This window comes from Entelurus aequoreus, linkage group LG21, assembly GCF_033978785.1.
Source record: "Entelurus aequoreus isolate RoL-2023_Sb linkage group LG21, RoL_Eaeq_v1.1, whole genome shotgun sequence".
Classification (NCBI taxonomy): domain Eukaryota; kingdom Metazoa; phylum Chordata; class Actinopteri; order Syngnathiformes; family Syngnathidae; genus Entelurus; species Entelurus aequoreus.
The window spans coordinates 9242931-9262227 of NC_084751.1; the positions used below are offsets into that span (position 1 = coordinate 9242931).

The window sequence follows — 19297 nt, forward strand, 5'->3', positions numbered from 1 at the left end:
TCTCACTTGTGAAAAGTCATCCCCCGATTCCTATTTTCAACCGTCCGCTCATTTGAGCAGGAAAACGCGGAACGCCATCTTTGTTTTCTACCTGTCAACTGTCAGTTCAGCATCTTTGTTTTCCACCTGTCAACTGTCAGTTTAGCATCTTTGTTTTCTACCTGTCAACTGTCAGTTTAGCATCTTTGTTTTCTACCTGTCAACTGTCAGTTTAGCATCTTTGTTTTCTACCTGTCAACTGTCAGTTTAGCATCTTTGTTTTCTACCTGTCAACTGTCAGTTTAGCATCTTTGTTTTCTACCTGTCAACTGTCAGTTTAGCATCTTTGTTTTCTACCTGTCAACTGTCAGTTTAGCATCTTTGTTTTCTACCTGTCAACTGTCAGTTTAGCATCTTTGTTTTCTACCTGTCAACTGTCAGTTTAGCATCTTTGTTTTCTACCTGTCAACTGTCAGTTTAGCATCTTTGTTTTCTATCTGTCAACTGTCAGTTTAGCATCTTTGTTTTCTACCTGTCAACTGTCAGTTTAGCATCTTTGTTTTCCACCTGTCAACTGTCAGTTTAGCATCTTTGTTTTCTACCTGTCAACTGTCAGTTTAGCATCTTTGTTTTCTACCTGTCAACTGTCAGTTTAGCATCTTTGTTTTCTACCTGTCAACTGTCAGTTTAGCATCTTTGTTTTCTACCTGTCAACTGTCAGTTTAGCATCTTTGTTTTCCACCTGTCAACTGTCAGTTTAGCATCTTTGTTTTCTACCTGTCAACTGTCAGTTTAGCATCTTTGTTTTCTACCTGTCAACTGTCAGTTTAGCATCTTTGTTTTCCACCTGTCAACTGTCAGTTTAGCATCTTTGTTTTCTACCTGTCAACTGTCAGTTTAGCATCTTTGTTTTCTACCTGTCAACTGTCAGTTTAGCATCTTTGTTTTCTACCTGTCAACTGTCAGTTTAGCATCTTTGTTTTCTACCTGTCAACTGTCAGTTTAGCATCTTTGTTTTCCACCTATCAACTGTCAGTTTAGGCTGCTCGCCGGCTCCTCATCACCACTTCAAGATGGCGGCCCAATTTCTGCGTCTACTTATAAGATGTCTATGGTTATGACATCTAAAAAGCTAACTCACACATTGTTTATGTCCAAATCCGGAAGCTATCTCCTAGCTAACTGACCAAGAAGTGTACATAGTTTGAAAGCTAACTTTATATCTAAGCAAACATGAAGGCTAACACTTTTATGTTCAAACGCGATTGCAGTTTCTTAGCTTAATGACCAAGTGGTGTATATTGTTTGAGAGCTAACTTTAAATCTAAGCAAACATGAAGGCTCACACTTTTATGTTCGAATATGAATGTTATCGCTTAGCTAGCCTGCTAAAGAGATGAAGGTCCAGAAAAAGCTTATTCAATGATGATTTGGCACAGTGAGATAGCACTTTCTGTTAGCATGTAGCTTTGTTGTCAACAGACTTTTTCCAATGCTAATAAACACAATTCCAAGTTGTTACATGTGTACTTACATGTCTGTTACGCTCGTCCACAATGCGAGCGATCTGGATCTTTTTCCTTCCCATCTTTGCCGTCTGCTTTGTTGTCTTTGTAGTTTTGTCCTCAGCTCTCGCTCTTCAATCTTTGACTTCTACAAGGAGGACAAAAAAAAGGTTGTTTCAGTTCCCCGCACAAAAACAACAACCAGAGTCGGCGTGCAGCCAATCGTCAAATAAAGCCACGTGGCTTGAGCAGGCGTTCATCTTTAGGACACGCCCATCGACTTCCCGAGTCGCTGTGTTTGGGTGGGAGGGGGCGTCACACGTTGGGCACGGTGTGGTGCCACGCCCACACTTTCATTTTGTTGGGAAACACTAGGGGTGTGGGAAAGAAATCGATTCTCACGTTGTGCGATTCAGAATCGATTCTCATTTTTAAAAAATCGATTTTTATTTATTTATTAATTTATTTTTCATTCTTTTTTTTTTTTTAATTAATCAATCCAACAATTTCAACATAGCAGTGATTAGAAATCCCTCATTGACATTATCATAACAGTGTTTCCCATAAACTGCCAAGATACATGTGGCGGTGGGGGCGTGGCTATGGGCGTGGTCACCATGACATCATCGAGTAATTTGCATAATTTACTACAATGATATGATTTTCTCTAAAAAGGCTGCTTACTAATTAATAATAACAGTTTTGTTTTAAACGTTCATCCATCCATTTTACAATATAATTACAACACTTTATGTACATATTTATATACAGATTTGAACAATAAGTTATTCACTGAAATATATTTATTAATTGTGGTTCTTACAAAAAATATATCTTATAAAAATATAAAAGCTAAAATGTCTCATAAAGCTCTGCCCCTTTAATTAGTGCATACTAAATAATTTAACTTTAGCCTACTACTACAACCATATTATTTACCAGCAACATAAAGTGAAACAGAGGCAGAGGTGTCCTGCCACAGTCAGTAACAAATAAACAGAAAACAGTAGTGGTGGTAGATAGACACAAAGCTTCATCAAACATCTGATCCACTGAACAGAACTCCAAAAATCTTGATCCCACACTTCTCTTTTGTAAAGTAAATCTGAACAGCCGATATGGGCATCTACATCAACTATATGATTTGCCTGAGAAGCTTGGCAGGACACAAAAAATTTAAATAAAAAAAATAAATAGATAAAAAAAAATTAAAAATGGCCTTAATTCTTTCGTGGCGGGCCGCCACAAATAAATGAATGTGTGGGAAACACTGCATAAGACATTTATATAAAAAAATAAAAAAAAGAACAATAGTGTCACAGTGGCTTACAATTGCATCGCATCTCTTAAGCTTGACAACACACTGTGTCCAATATTTTCACAAAGATAAAATAAGTCATATTTTTGTTAGTTAAAACAAATGTACATTATTGCAATCAGTTGATAAAACATTGTCCTTTACAATCATAAAAGCTTTTTACAAAAATCTACTACTCTGCTTTAGGGCTGCAACTAACGATTAATTTGATAATCGATTAATCTGTCGATTATTACTTCGATTAATCGATTAATAATCGGATAAAAGAGACAAACTACATTTCTATCCTTTCCAGTATTTTATTGGGGGAAAAAACAGCATACTGGCACCATACTTATTTTGATTATTGTTTCTCAGCTGTTTGTACATGTTGCAGTTTATAAATAAAGGTTTATTTTAAAAATAAATAAATAAATAAAATATTTAAAACAATTTTAAAAAGCCTCTGCGCATGCGCATAGCATAGATCCAACGAATTGATGACTAAATTAATCGGCAACTATTTTTATAATCGATTTAATCGATTAATAATCGGATAAAAGAGACAAAGTACATTTCTATCCTTTCCAGTATTTTATTGGAAAAAAAACAGCATACTGGCACCATACTTATTTTGATTATTGTTTCTCAGCTGTTTGTACATGTTGCAGTTTATAAATAAAGGTTTATTTTAAAAATAAATAAATAAATAAAATATTTAAAACAATTTTAAAAAGCCTCTGCGCATGCGCATAGCATAGATCCAACGAATTGATGACTAAATTAATCGGCAACTATTTTTATAATCGATTTAATCGATTAATAATCGGATAAAAGAGACAAAGTACATTTCTATCCTTTCCAGTATTTTATTGGAAAAAAAACAGCATACTGGCACCATACTTATTTTGATTATTGTTTCTCAGCTGTTTGTACATGTTGCAGTTTATAAATAAAGGTTTATTTTAAAAATAAATAAATAAATAAATAAAATATTTAAAACATTTTAAAAAAGCCTCTGCGCATGCGCATAGCATAGATCCAACGAATCGATGACTAAATTAATCGGCAACTATTTTTATAATCGATTTAATCGATTAGTTGTTGCAGCCCTACTCTGCTTGCATGTCAGCAGACTGGGGTAAATCCTACTGAAATCCATGTATTGAATGAATAGAGAATCCTTTTCAATCGGGAAAATATCGTTTTTGAATCGAGGATCGCGTTGAATTGAAAAAAAAAATCTATTTTGAATCGAATCGTGACCCCCAAGAATCGATATTGAATCGAATCGGGGGGGACCCAAAGATTCACAGCCCTAGAAAACACCAAGACACCTGCCGCCATGACAGTCAAGATGGCGTCATTAGTGGCGAATGAAGACTGCTGATGTTCTCTTAATGTAAAATAATTATTACTGTTGACAAACGTGTGTGTGTGTGTGTGTGTGTGTGTGTGTGTGTGTGTGTGCGTGCGTGCGCCATGTGAGCGGCTCTTAAGTGGCGGGGTCAACAGGATGCTCACACACGCTGACAAACACGCAGCAGGTTTTCTTGGCAGCTGGAGGAGGAGGAGGAGGCTCCGCCCACTCGCACACGAGACCAGTCGGAGATGCTAAGAGGATGACTCGTGTGTGGTGTTTGACAACTTGTGAAGACGCCGACACGACTACAGTATGTCACTGATGCTCAACAACTAACTTCCTCTATCAGCAAGTGGAGGATGCCCGGTTGGATGCATGGTGGTTGTCTCTCAGTAGTAGTACTAGTAGTGAAGCAGGTCATTTAAGTTAAAGTACCAATGACAGTCACACACACACACTAAGTGTGGCGAAATTATTCTCTGCATTTGACCCATCACCCTTAATCACCCCCTGGGAGGTGAGGGGAGCAGTGAGCAGCAGCGGTGGCTGCGCCCGGGAATCATTTTTGGTGTTTTAACCCCCAATTCCAGCCCTTGATGCTGATGGCGTACTTAGTACTACTAATTAGTACTACTATTGGTCTGCACACTACTTCCTCAAGACAAGTGGTGGAGGCAAATGCCCACCACTGAGGATTTAGTGTACTTACATCTTTTGAGTACATACTGTAAGTGAAGTGAAGTGAACTATATTTATATAGCGCTTTTCTCTAGTGACTCAAAGCGCTTTTACATAGTGTGTTACACTTGTGTACTTACACGCACATATTTTGAGTACATACTGTAAGTGTGTTACACTTGTGTACTTACACTTAAGTCTTTTGAGTACAAAATATACGTTCGTTACACTTGTGTACTTACACTTAGTCTTTTGAGTACAAAATATACGTTCGTTACACTTGTGTACTTACACTCAGTCTTTTGAGTACACACTATAAATATGTTACACTTGTGTACTTACACTTACATCTTTTGAGTACAAACTATACGTGTGTTACACTTGTGTACTTACACTTGGTCTTTTGAGTACATACTATGAGTGTGTTGCACTAGAGTACTTACACTTAGTCTTTTGATTATATACTGTAAGTGTGTAACCCTTGCATACTTACATTTAGCATTTTGAGTACAAAGTATACGTGTTACACTTGTGTACTTACACTTACATCTTTTGAGTACATACTATAAGTGTATTACACTTGTGTACTTACACTTACATCTTTTGAGTACATACTATAAGTGTGTTACACTTGTGTTTTCAGACTTACATCTTTTGAGTACAAACTGTGTGTTACACTTGTGTACTTACACTTTGTCTTTTGAGTACATACTATAAGTGTGTTACACTTACATATTTTGAGTACAAACTATAAGTGTTAAACTTGTGTACTTATACTTACATATTTTGAGCACAAACTATAAGTGTGTTACAATTGTGTACTTACACTTGGTCTTTTGAGTACATATTATAAGTGTGGTACACTAGTGTACCTACACTTACATATTTTGAGTACAAACTATAAGTGTGTTGCACTAGGTAACTTACACTTAGTCTTTTGATTATATATTGTAAGTGCGTAACCCTTGCGTACTTACATTTAGTCTTTTGAGTATATACTGTAAATGTGTTACACTTGGGTACTTAAACTTAGTATTTTGAGTACTTTCTGTAAGTGTTACATTTGCTACTTTCAGTACACTTAGTCTTGAGTACATACTGTACGTGTTACACTTGTGGACTTACGCCTATATTTTGAATGCATAAATTAATTACTTGCATACGTACAATTAGTCTTTTGAATACACTGTTACACTCTATTGAGTGCACACTGTAAGTGTGTTACACTCGCGTACTTACACTTTTGAGTGCACACTGTGTGTTACACTTTGGTACTTACACTTATATACTGTGACTGTGTTACACATGCGTACTTACAGTCTTTTGAGTTCATAGGGTGAGTGTGTTACACTTGAGTGCTTTCAGAAGTGTAAGTACTTACACTTATCTTTTGAGTGCATACAGTGTTACACTTGCATACTTTTTGTCTTTTGAGAATACACTGTTACACTAGTCCATTGAGTGCATACGGTAAGTGTTTTACGGTTGCGTACTTACACTTTTGAGTACATACTGCACTTAGTCTTTTCAGTGCATATGGTGTGTTACGCTTACATACTTACACTTTTGAGTACATGCTGTAAGTGTGTAAGTGTTACACGTGCGTACTTCCACTTGGTCTTTTTGTATATTGTAAGTGTTACACTTGGGTACTTACACTTGGTCTTTTGGGTACAAACTGTAAGTGTGACACTTTGGTACTTACATCTTTTGAGTACATACTAAAAATGTATTACACTTGCATACTTACACTTAGTCTTTTAGTGTATAACGTAAGTGTGTTACACCTGGGTACTTACACATAGTCTTTTGAGTATACATACGGTAAGTGTGTTACACATGTGTACTTACACTTAGTTTTTTGAGTACAAACTGCAAGTGTGACACTTTGGTACTTACATCTTTTGAGTACATACTAAAAATGTGTACACTTGCATACTTACACTTGGTCTTTTGATCAAATATACTGTAAGTGTGTTACACTTGGTTTTTAGTGTATAATGTAAGTGCGTTACACTTAGTCTTTAGCGTACATACTTCGGGTGTTACACTTGCGTATTTACAATTAGTCTTTTGAGTACATACTTCAAGTGTGACACTTTGGTACTTACATCTTTTGAGTACATACTAAAAATGTGTTACACTTGCATACTTACACTTAGTCTTTTAGTGTATAACGTAAGTGTGTTACACCTGGGTACTTACACTTACTGTTTTGAGTATACATACGGTAAGTGTGTTACAGATGCGTACTTACACTTACTTTTCTGAGTACATACTGTAAGTGTTACACTTGTGTTTTTACACTTATATTTAGAGTGCGTACTGTAAGTGTGTTACACTTGCATACTTACACTTGGTCTTTTTTGAGTACAAACTGTAAGTGTGACACTTTGGTACTTACATATTTTGAGCACATACCATAAGTGTGTTACACTTGCATACTTACACTTAATCTTTTAGTGTATAACGTAAGTGTGTTACACCTGGGTACTTACACTTACTCTTTTGAGGATACATAGGGCAAGTGTGTTACACATGCGTACTTACACTTACTTTTCTGAGTACATACTGTAAGTGTGTTACACCTGCGTACTTACACTTGGTCTTTTGATCAAATATACTGTAAGTGTGTTACACTTGCGTACTTACACTTAAGTCTTTTGAGGACAGAGGGTAAGTACTGTATGTTACATTTGCGTACTTACACTTAGTCTTTTGAGTATGTATACTGTAAGTGTGATACACTTATGTACTTAGACTTAGTTTTTTCCGTGCATATGGCAAGTGTGTTATGCATACATACTTACACTCTTGAGTGCATACAGTGTTACACGTGTGTACGTTCACTTAGTGTTCCAGTGTATAATGTAAGTGTGTTACACTTGCGTACTTGGGCTTTTAAGTGTGTGTACGTGTGTGGCTGTGTGCTCTAAAATCCCCTCTGCACGACGCCTTAAGAGCTGCACGACACAATGAGTCGACAGCTCGTGGCTTCTAGCTCACAGGCTAGAACTGCTCAACTTTACTCTCATCATGTTGGACACAGGTTCGAGCGCGGCATGTTGGAAGTACACTGGCAGCCCGCCGTCAGTAGGGGGCGTGTCCTGCCCAGGAAGTAGAAACAACATCCTCTCTCTTGCAATTTGTGTTGTTTTGAGGTAAAAAGTTCACTTTTATTTTGGGAAGCGTCTAAAAATAGTCCGCTTTGCTGTCACGCTGAGGACGATCAAGCGACGAAATCGCACGCAGGGCAAAAATCGCTTGGCGCGCACGCAAGAGCGTGGCGCACTTTTAAAAGGCGGCGTGACTCAGGCAACATTCATGACGGCGTGTTGCTGCTCGCCACGCCTGTCGCCAGGCAACACCAGCAATCATCATAACAATAATACCACTCCAGTACATTATTACTTTTGAAGACCTGCGACTGGTGACATTGTATACAGTAATACCTTCACCAAAGTATGACTAGAGTAGTACTTTGGTACTACTAAAGGTACTACACATCCTGCTGTGTTGATGATGAAATAAAAGTGTCATGCTCTTACTTTGAAAAGGGCTGAGAACATGAAGGTAGCGTGATGGAATGTGTGAGATCTTCCCTCACTTCTGTGCACCACATGTTCGACAGACACACACACACACACACACACACACACACACACACACACACACACACACACACACACACACACACACACACACACACACACACACACACACACACAGGCTATAACAACAAGACGGCGTCCCCGTCTAGATGATCAGCCGTGTTGTGCTAACAAAACACTCAACCACTATAACACATAGATGTACTACACTCAACCACTATAAAACATAGAGTACTACACTCAACCACTATAAAACATAGATGTACTACACTCAACCACTATAAAACATAGAGTACTACACTCAACCACTATAAAACATAGGTGTACTACACTCAACCACTAAGAAACATAATTAAAAAACACTTAACCACTATAAAACATAGGTGTACTACACTCAGCCACTATAAAACATAGCTGTACTACACTCAGCCATTATAAAACATAGGTGTACTGCACTCAGCCACTATAAATCTTAGACGTACTACACTCAACCGCTATAAAACATAGGTGTACTACACTCAACCACTATAAAACATAAATGTACTACACTCAGCCACTATAAAAGAGATGTACTACACTCAACTCCAATAAAATGTAGCTGTACTACACTCAGCCACTATAAAACATAGGTGTACTACACTCAGCCACTATAAAACATAGCTGTACTACACTCAGCCACTATAAAACATAGGTGTACTGCACTCAGCCACTATAAATCTTAGGTGTACTACACTCAACCACTATAAAACGTAGCTGTACTACACTCAGCCACTATAAAACATAGCTGTACTACACTCAGCCACTATAAAACATAGGAGCCACTATAAATCTTAGATGTACTACACTCAACAACTATAAAACATAGGTGTACTGCACTCAGCCACTATAAATCTTAGATGTACTACACTCAGCCACTATAAAACATATGTGTACTACACTCAACCACTATAAAACATAAATGTACTACACTCAACCACTATAAAACATAGATGTAATACACTCAACCACTATAAAACATAGTTGTACTACACTCAACCACTATAAAACATAGTTGTACTACACTCAACCACTATAGAACATATTTGTACTACACTCAACCACTATAAAACATAGTTGTACTACACTCAACCACTATAAAACATAGTTGTACTACACTCAACCACTATAAAACATAGATGTACTACACTCAACCACTATAAAACACAGATGTACTACACTCAACCACTATAAAACATAGATGTACTACACTCAACCACAATAAAACATAGATGTACTACACTCAACCACTATAAAACACAGATGTACTACACTTAACCACTATAAAACACAGATGTACTACACTCAACCACTATAAAACATAGTTGTACTACACTCAACCACTATAAAACATAGATGTACTACACTCAACCACTATAAAACATAAATATACTACACTCAACCACTATAAAACATAGATGTACTACACTCAACCACTATAAAACATAGATGTACTACACTCAACCACTATAAAACACAGATGTACTACACTCAACCACTATAAAACATAGATGTACTACACTCAACCACTATAAAACATAGATGTACTACACTCAACCACTATAAAACATAGATGTACTACACTCAACCACTATAAAACATAAATATACTACATTCAACCACTATAAAACATAGATGTACTACACTCAACCACTATAAAACATAGATGTACTACACTCAACCACTATAAAACATAAATATACTACATTCAACCACTATAAAACATAGATGTACTACACTCAGCCACTATAAAACATAGATGTAGTACACTCAGCCACTATAAAACATGTTTTGTCTTCATACTTTAGACGCAACATATTCCTGATTAAGTCACTTTTCAAATTAAAAGTCATCTAAATCTGTGTGTGTATATTTAATCCGTCAATAAAGTGTTTCTTTCCAGATAAAAGCATGTCACAATGGTTGGGGGGGGGGGGGTCTGCCCCAGAGCCCCCAGAAGACGTGAGTGCGCCACTGAGACACAAAAGGCGGATTTAAAACTGTTTACAAAGCGCGTGATTGTCTTCAGTTACAAACGCCGACGTCATAACGTCCAACTTTGATCTTACCGAGTCCTGCTGGGTACAAGTCCAACTTCTTCTCGTCCATAAGTTGTCAAGCGGCCCCGGGTCCGGTGCAGAGTGCAGACAGGTCCTGGTCCTGGTCCTGGTCCTGGTCCAACCAGTCCGAGCACTCCAACGCAACACGCGACTATGATGATGCCTTCACGGTCTTCCAGGCTGCGAGGAAGACAAGATTATCCCTCGTCACGCGCGCGTGTGCGTGTGTGGGCGGGAACAAGAGCTCACCTGTGCGAGTCACTGCTGCATGACTTTCCCGCCAACGGCCCGTCCAGCGGCGGCGATCCTCCACGGTCACGTGCACACACCTGGACACACGCACATGTGCTGGCTTGGAGTTGACGTTCAACAAGTTGAGACTCTGCCGCCCCCTGTTGGCCACCTAGTTAGCTACACCCGCCATTGGCGGCCTCTACATAAATGACGTTGACTTTTGATTGATTTGTCGGTGATTTACTATCGTAGTTTCTATTTTTATACTGAGAGGGTCACAATGTCTGATACTGCTCTTGTATTGGATGATTAAGGGGTGTGGGGGCAGTGACGTCATAGTAGCTAAACATTGGCTACCTCTTTATAATGTATATTCTCTGATGGATCTACTCTTTGTTTTGCTGCAGCTGTTACATTAACTGCAATATTGTGCATGGATTTGTTATATATTGTATATATTATATAAAAATATAATAATATATCTCAGTATATATTAGATACTGTATATATAATATGTAAATATTACATGCATGTTATATTTTATATTGATACTATGGTATATTTTAGTCTACTTTATAGCTGCATTATCCCATTATTATACCCATCTTAAAACTAATTTGTATACTTTAGCCTTTAAATAGACCCCCTTTTTAGACCAGTTGATCTGCCACTGCTTTTCTTTTCTCCTCTGCCCCTCTCACTATTATGTTAGATCCACTATGGACTAGACACTCACTATTATGTCAGACCCACTATGGACTGAACTCTCACTATATTAGATCCACTATGGACTGGACTCTCACTATTATGTTAGATCCACTATGGACTAGACTCTCACTATTATGTTAGATCCACTATGGACTGGACTCTCACAATATTATGTTAGATCCACTATGGACTGGACTCTCACTATTATGTTAGATCCACTATGGACTGGACTCTCACTATTATGTTGGATCCACTATGGACTGGACTCTCACTATTATGTTAGATCCACTATGGACTAGACTCTCACTATTATGTTAGATCCACTATGGACTGGACTCTCACTATTATGTTGGATCCACTATGGACTGGACTCTCACTATTATGTTAGATCCACTATGGACTGGACTCTCACTATTGTTAGATCCACTATGGACTGGACTCTCACTATTATGTTAGATCCACTATGGACTGGACTCTCACTATTATGTTAGATCCACTATGGACTGGACTCTCACTATTGTTAGATCCACTATGGACTGGACTCTCACTATTGTTAGATCCACTATGGACTGGACTCTCACACTATTATGTTAGATCCACTATGGACTGGACTCTCACTATTATGTTAGATCCACTATGGACTGGACTCTCACTATTATGTTAGATCCACTATGGACTGGACTCTCACTATTATGTTAGATCCACTATGGACTGGACTCTCACTATTATGTTAGATCCACTATGGACTGGACTCTATTATGTTGATCCACTATGGATTGTACTCTCACTATTATGTTAGATCCACTATGGACTGGACTCTCACTATTATGTTAGATCCACTATGGACTAGACTCTCACTATTATGTTAGATCCACTATGGACTGGACTCTCACTATTATGTTAGATCCACTATGGACTGGACTCACACTATTATGTTAGATCCACTATGGACTGGACTCTCACTATTATGTTGGATCCACTATGGACTGGACTCTCACTATTATGTTAGATCCACTATGGACTGGACTCTCACTATTATGTTGGATCCACTATGGACTGGACTCTCACTATTATGTTGGATCCACTATGGACTGGACTCTCACTATTATGTTAGATCCACTATGGACTAGACTCTCACTATTATGTTAGATCCACTATGGACTGGACTCTCACATTATTATGTTAGATCCACTATGGACTGGACTCTCACACTATTATGTTAGATCCACTATGGACTGGACTCTCACACTATTATGTTAGATCCACTATGGACTGGACTCTCACTATTATGTTAGATCCACTATGGACTGGACTCTCACTACTATGTTAGATCCACTATGGACTGGACTCACTATTATGTTGGATCCACTATGGACTGGACTCTCACTATTATGTTAGATCCACTATGGACTGGACTTTCACTATTATGTTAGATCCACTATGGACTGGACTCTCACTATTATGTTAGATCCACTATGGACTGGACTCACTATTATGTTGGATCCACTATGGACTGGACTCTCACTATTATGTTGGATCCACTATGGACTGGACTCTCACTATTATGTTGGATCCACTATGGACTGGACTCTCACTATTATGTTAGATCCACTATGGACTAGACTCTCACTATTATGTTAGATCCACTATGGACTGGACTCTCACATTATTATGTTAGATCCACTATGGACTGGACTCTCACACTATTATGTTAGATCCACTATGGACTGGACTCTCACACTATTATGTTAGATCCACTATGGACTGGACTCTCACTATTATGTTAGATCCACTATGGACTGGACTCTCACTACTATGTTAGATCCACTATGGACTGGACTCACTATTATGTTGGATCCACTATGGACTGGACTCTCACTATTATGTTAGATCCACTATGGACTGGACTTTCACTATTATGTTAGATCCACTATGGACTGGACTCTCACACTATTATGTTAGATCCACTATGGACTGGACTCTCACTATTATGTTAGATCCACTATGGACTGGACTCACTATTATGTTGGATCCACTATGGACTGGACTCTCACTATATTAGATCCACTATGGACTGGACTCTCACTATTATGTTAGATCCACTATGGACTGGACTCTCACTATTATGTTGGATCCACTATGGACTGGACTCTCACTATTATGTTAGATCCACTATGGACTAGACTCTCACTATTATGTTAGATCCACTATGGACTGGACTCTCACTATTATGTTGGATCCACTATGGACTGGACTCTCACTATTATGTTAGATCCACTATGGACTGGACTCTCACTATTGTTAGATCCACTATGGACTGGACTCTCACTATTATGTTAGATCCACTATGGACTGGACTCTCACTATTATGTTAGATCCACTATGGACTGGACTCTCACTATTGTTAGATCCACTATGGACTGGACTCTCACTATTGTTAGATCCACTATGGACTGGACTCTCACACTATTATGTTAGATCCACTATGGACTGGACTCTCACTATTATGTTAGATCCACTATGGACTGGACTCTCACTATTATGTTAGATCCACTATGGACTGGACTCTCACTATTATGTTAGATCCACTATGGACTGGACTCTCACTATTATGTTAGATCCACTATGGACTGGACTCTATTATGTTGATCCACTATGGATTGTACTCTCACTATTATGTTAGATCCACTATGGACTGGACTCTCACTATTATGTTAGATCCACTATGGACTAGACTCTCACTATTATGTTAGATCCACTATGGACTGGACTCTCACTATTATGTTAGATCCACTATGGACTGGACTCTCACACTATTATGTTAGATCCACTATGGACTGGACTCTCACTATTATGTTGGATCCACTATGGACTGGACTCTCACTATTATGTTAGATCCACTATGGACTGGACTCTCACTATTATGTTGGATCCACTATGGACTGGACTCTCACTATTATGTTGGATCCACTATGGACTGGACTCTCACTATTATGTTAGATCCACTATGGACTAGACTCTCACTATTATGTTAGATCCACTATGGACTGGACTCTCACATTATTATGTTAGATCCACTATGGACTGGACTCTCACACTATTATGTTAGATCCACTATGGACTGGACTCTCACACTATTATGTTAGATCCACTATGGACTGGACTCTCACTATTATGTTAGATCCACTATGGACTGGACTCTCACTACTATGTTAGATCCACTATGGACTGGACTCACTATTATGTTGGATCCACTATGGACTGGACTCTCACTATTATGTTAGATCCACTATGGACTGGACTTTCACTATTATGTTAGATCCACTATGGACTGGACTCTCACTATTATGTTAGATCCACTATGGACTGGACTCACTATTATGTTGGATCCACTATGGACTGGACTCTCACTATTATGTTGGATCCACTATGGACTGGACTCTCACTATTATGTTGGATCCACTATGGACTGGACTCTCACTATTATGTTAGATCCACTATGGACTAGACTCTCACTATTATGTTAGATCCACTATGGACTGGACTCTCACATTATTATGTTAGATCCACTATGGACTGGACTCTCACACTATTATGTTAGATCCACTATGGACTGGACTCTCACACTATTATGTTAGATCCACTATGGACTGGACTCTCACTATTATGTTAGATCCACTATGGACTGGACTCTCACTACTATGTTAGATCCACTATGGACTGGACTCACTATTATGTTGGATCCACTATGGACTGGACTCTCACTATTATGTTAGATCCACTATGGACTGGACTTTCACTATTATGTTAGATCCACTATGGACTGGACTCTCACACTATTATGTTAGATCCACTATGGACTGGACTCTCACTATTATGTTAGATCCACTATGGACTGGACTCACTATTATGTTGGATCCACTATGGACTGGACTCTCACTATTATGTTAGATCCACTATGGACCGGACTCTCACTATTATGTTAGATCCACTATGGACTGGACTCACTATTATGTTGGATCCACTATGGACTGGACTCTCACTATTATGTTAGATCCACTATGGACCGGACTCTCACTATTATGTTAGATCCACTATGGACTGGACTCTCACTATTATGTTAGATCCACTATGGACCGGACTCTCACTATTATGTTAGATCCACTATGGACTGGACTTTCACACTATTATGTTAGATCCACTATGGACTGGACTCTCACTATTATGTTAGATCCACTATGGACTGGACTTTCACACTATTATGTTAGACCCACTCGACGTCCATTGCATCCGGTCTCCCCTAGAGGGGGGGTTTACCCACATTTGCGGTCCTCTCCAAGGTTTCTCCGTCATTCTCATCGACGTCCCACTGGGGTGAGTTTTTCCTTGCCCTTATGCGAGCGCTGAACCGTGGATGTCGTTGTGCCTTGTGCAGCCCTTTGAGACACTTGTGATTTAGGGCTATATAAATAAACATTGATTATCCTTTCCATCCTTTGTAACTGAGCTGCTGTGTGGAAATATTTCCCTTGTGGATCAATAAAGTTTGTCTACATATATATTGATTTAGAATTAGTTTGTACTGTACCCTCACTGCAGTGACGTCATCAGCCCGTGTATGCACCAAACAAAAAATGGAGATCTTGCTTCTTCCCCATTCAGGAAGTAACCATTCTCTGCCCGCCAATCAACACACTGCACTGACAAGCTCCGCCCCTTTAACACTGTGTTGGTATTCATTCTGTGCTTTGGAAATAAAACGTGTCGTAATGGCATGCCAACTTTACCAAACTAAACAAAAAAGCTCGCCAAACAAGTTGACGTAGTTCAAAGTCCGACTGACTTACAACGCTAAGTTGGGGTCGAGACCTTAGGTGGCATCTTATCACTGTCGATGACGTCATGTGACCCTCCTGGCAGCGACGCCGACACAAGTAGCAATAGTGGTTAAATAAACCAACTGTGCTCGCGGGTTACCATGACAACAGGGGGGGAAAAAACAACTTTACTTCATCTCCTCACTTCACTCACCGCTGCGTCGTCGTCTTCGCCGGGAAGAAATCGTCCCGCCAGGTCCAGCTGTGGGCTCGCTGTTCGGTTCCTCGTGTCAAACAAGTTGGCTCGCTGAAGAAGGTAAGCCAGACCAGCTGGCTTAGAAGGACCCAGAACTGTTCGGTGTCCAGACCTGACTGAGCTCATGTAGCCCACATTCACCGCCCCCCCCATCGACATACCCTGTGACCCCCCCGCCTTCGTCTGATGGAGAGCTGGCTCACCTGTCACCGTCACTCATGTTAAATTTAGCCGAGGTGTCACTGATGCTGCGTGTGTGTGTGTGTGTGTGTGTGTGTGTGTGTGTGTGTGTGTGTGTGTGTGTATGTGTGTGTGTGACAAGAATGTGTTGGTGACACTCAGAACCTTGGAGGGCCTCACGGTGCGCTTCAACACTACCCAGATCTAACCTTCAAAGACACACACCCATTAATGCACAATTCAAGTCGGCGTGATACAACAGGCACACCTTGGCCACGCCCCCCGACATATGGACATTAGCGTAGCGTATCTTACAGCGGCGAGCTTCTCTAAGCAAGAACCCTACTGATTTTGCGAGAACTATCGTTATTCTCGGTGTTATCGAGAACTCTTGTCGATCTTCAACGTTCGACCACGGGGGTGGGGGGAGGCTAAAGGGTCCGTAGTGAAGGTTGATGAAGGCTAAAATGCCATGGAGGTGAGTTGGTGATGGGAAAGGCGGGGCTTATTTGTTGTGGGCGGAGGCATCTTAAGTTACGCTGAAAGACATGAGATGGTGTAATCAGACCCCCGCTCCCTTAGTGACCCCCTTCGATCGCCAAGGGCCTCACGTCGCTCGCAATCCTCACAGCGACTCCTAGCGTCTGAACGCCATCCCATAAATACGTTTTTCCGACAAAATAAAGTGACGTAATACATAAGACCTTTTTTTTTATTTAGAACAGTGCATAATCATCAGCAATCAATTAAGATGCCAAGTCTTAATTGATTGCAGCATGGAGGCGGGCTGCGCCACACGGCAATCATTTTTGCACCGTAGGTCAGGGTCCGTCAGTGTCAAAGGTCAGGGCCTGCACCTGGGCGCAGCTGACTTGGTAAAGGCTGGTCTTTTGTCTTTTAAAACAGCCAATCGCGATTCATTATTACCAGGCCACGCCCGCCCCCACCCTCGCCTTCAGACAACAGCCTCAACCGCTGAAGGTCAAAGGCCAAGTGTTGTCACATGGTCAGCATAGTTCAACTAATGACTGACAGCTGCGTGCCAAACCTGCTGACATATATACACACACTGTAAATATTGGGGGATGTGGGCGTGGCCTGAGAGGGAATTCCATCAGGTTGGAGTGTTGATCTACTTTTATTTCCACACACTTTGCACTAAAGACTTTTTAACACAACAAAGACTGCTGCGTCTCAATTGGTACAATGCATACATGCAACTTACACTTAGTCTTTTGAGTGCATACAGTAAGTGTGGTATACGGTGCATCCGGAAAGTATTCACAGCGCTTTACTTTTTCCACATCTTACAGCCTTATTCCAAAATGCGATAAATCCATTTTCCACCTCGAAATTCTACAGACAACACCCACCTAAAGTGGGCTGGCTCAAGGTGGAGGACAGAGTTAAACAACTTGCACTGAGCCTAGTCTATAAAATCCGCTACACCTCCCTGATACCAAAGTACATGTCAAACTACTTCCTTAACGTAAATGACCGCCATAACCACAACACCAGGGGGAGCTCCACTAACCACGTTAAACCCAGATTCCGAACTAACAAAGGTCTTAACTCATTCTCTTTCTATGCCACATCAATGTGGAATGCGCTCCCAACAGGTATAAAAGAAAGGGCATCTCTATCCTCCTTCAAAACCGCAATAAAAGTTCACCTCCAGGCAGCTACAACCCTAAACTAACACCCTCCCCGGATTGCTAATAATCAAATGTAAACAATCAAATGCAGATACTTTTTCTTTTTCTTATGCCTTCTGATCTCTCTCTCTCTCTCTGTACGTCCACTACTTGATGTCCATACCCCCCCCCCACACCCCCCCCCCTCCACACCCCTGATTGTAAATAATGTAAATAATTCAATGTGATTATCTTGTGTGATGACTGTATTATGATGATAGTATATATGATAGTATATATCTGTATCATGAATCAATTTAAGTGGACCCCGACTTAAACAAGTTGAAAAACTTATTCGGGTGTTACCATTTAGTGGTCAATTGTACGGAATATGTACTTCACTGTGCAACCTACTAATAAAAGTCTCAATCAATCAATAGGGTTGGGTATCGAGTATCGATTGGAACCGGGACTAACTTTCCGATTCTCCCGGAATCGTTCAAAAGTTTAAATTTCGATTCCTAGTTTCGATACCCAGTCCGCCGACCGGAAAAAAAGAATAAGTCCGCCGACCGGAAGAAGAAGCCGCTAAACACCAACGAAGAAGCGCCCACCGCCGGAAGTGTTAGCATAGCCGAGGGTGCACATCGAACATGATGATAGCACCTCCGAGTACAAATAAATGCGTGTCCCATCTTCGACGCGCTGCGCCGACCTCCTGTGCCTCTTCCTCTGGCTTCGACGCCCAGCCTGGCACCTCGGTGACTGCATTGCAGTCCGAATCCGGTAAGTAAAACAATATATATGCAATAAATAATGTGTTTTGCGCCAACGTCGAGGCAGCTAACAAATTTTTTCATAGACAATTTACAACATACTTGCCAACCTTGAGACCTCCAATATCGGGAGGTGGGGGGGGGGGGGGGGGGCAAGGGCGTG

General features: G+C 40.0%; 1 protein-coding gene across 5 annotated transcripts in view; it reads right to left on the bottom strand.

The window, feature by feature from the left end:
* The window catches only part of LOC133638306 (myocyte-specific enhancer factor 2C-like), a 42216-nt gene extending 25538 nt beyond the window's left edge, over window positions 1-16678 (bottom strand). For 3 of the 5 annotated variants that reach the window (XM_062030779.1, XM_062030780.1, XM_062030777.1), the window contains exons 1-4: window positions 16503-16678; window positions 10779-10858; window positions 10539-10709; window positions 1514-1632 (exon numbers count right to left, since the gene is read on the bottom strand). In XM_062030779.1, the coding sequence (XP_061886763.1) occupies window positions 1514-1567 (54 nt within the window). In that variant the 5' untranslated portion in view covers window positions 1568-1632; window positions 10539-10709; window positions 10779-10858; window positions 16503-16678. Of the gene's footprint in view, window positions 1-1513; window positions 1633-10538; window positions 10710-10778; window positions 10859-16493 lie in introns of all 5 variants that reach the window. The other 2 variants (XM_062030778.1, XM_062030781.1) reach the window with 2 other exon arrangements.
* Between the last annotated feature and the right edge of the window lie 2619 nt (window positions 16679-19297).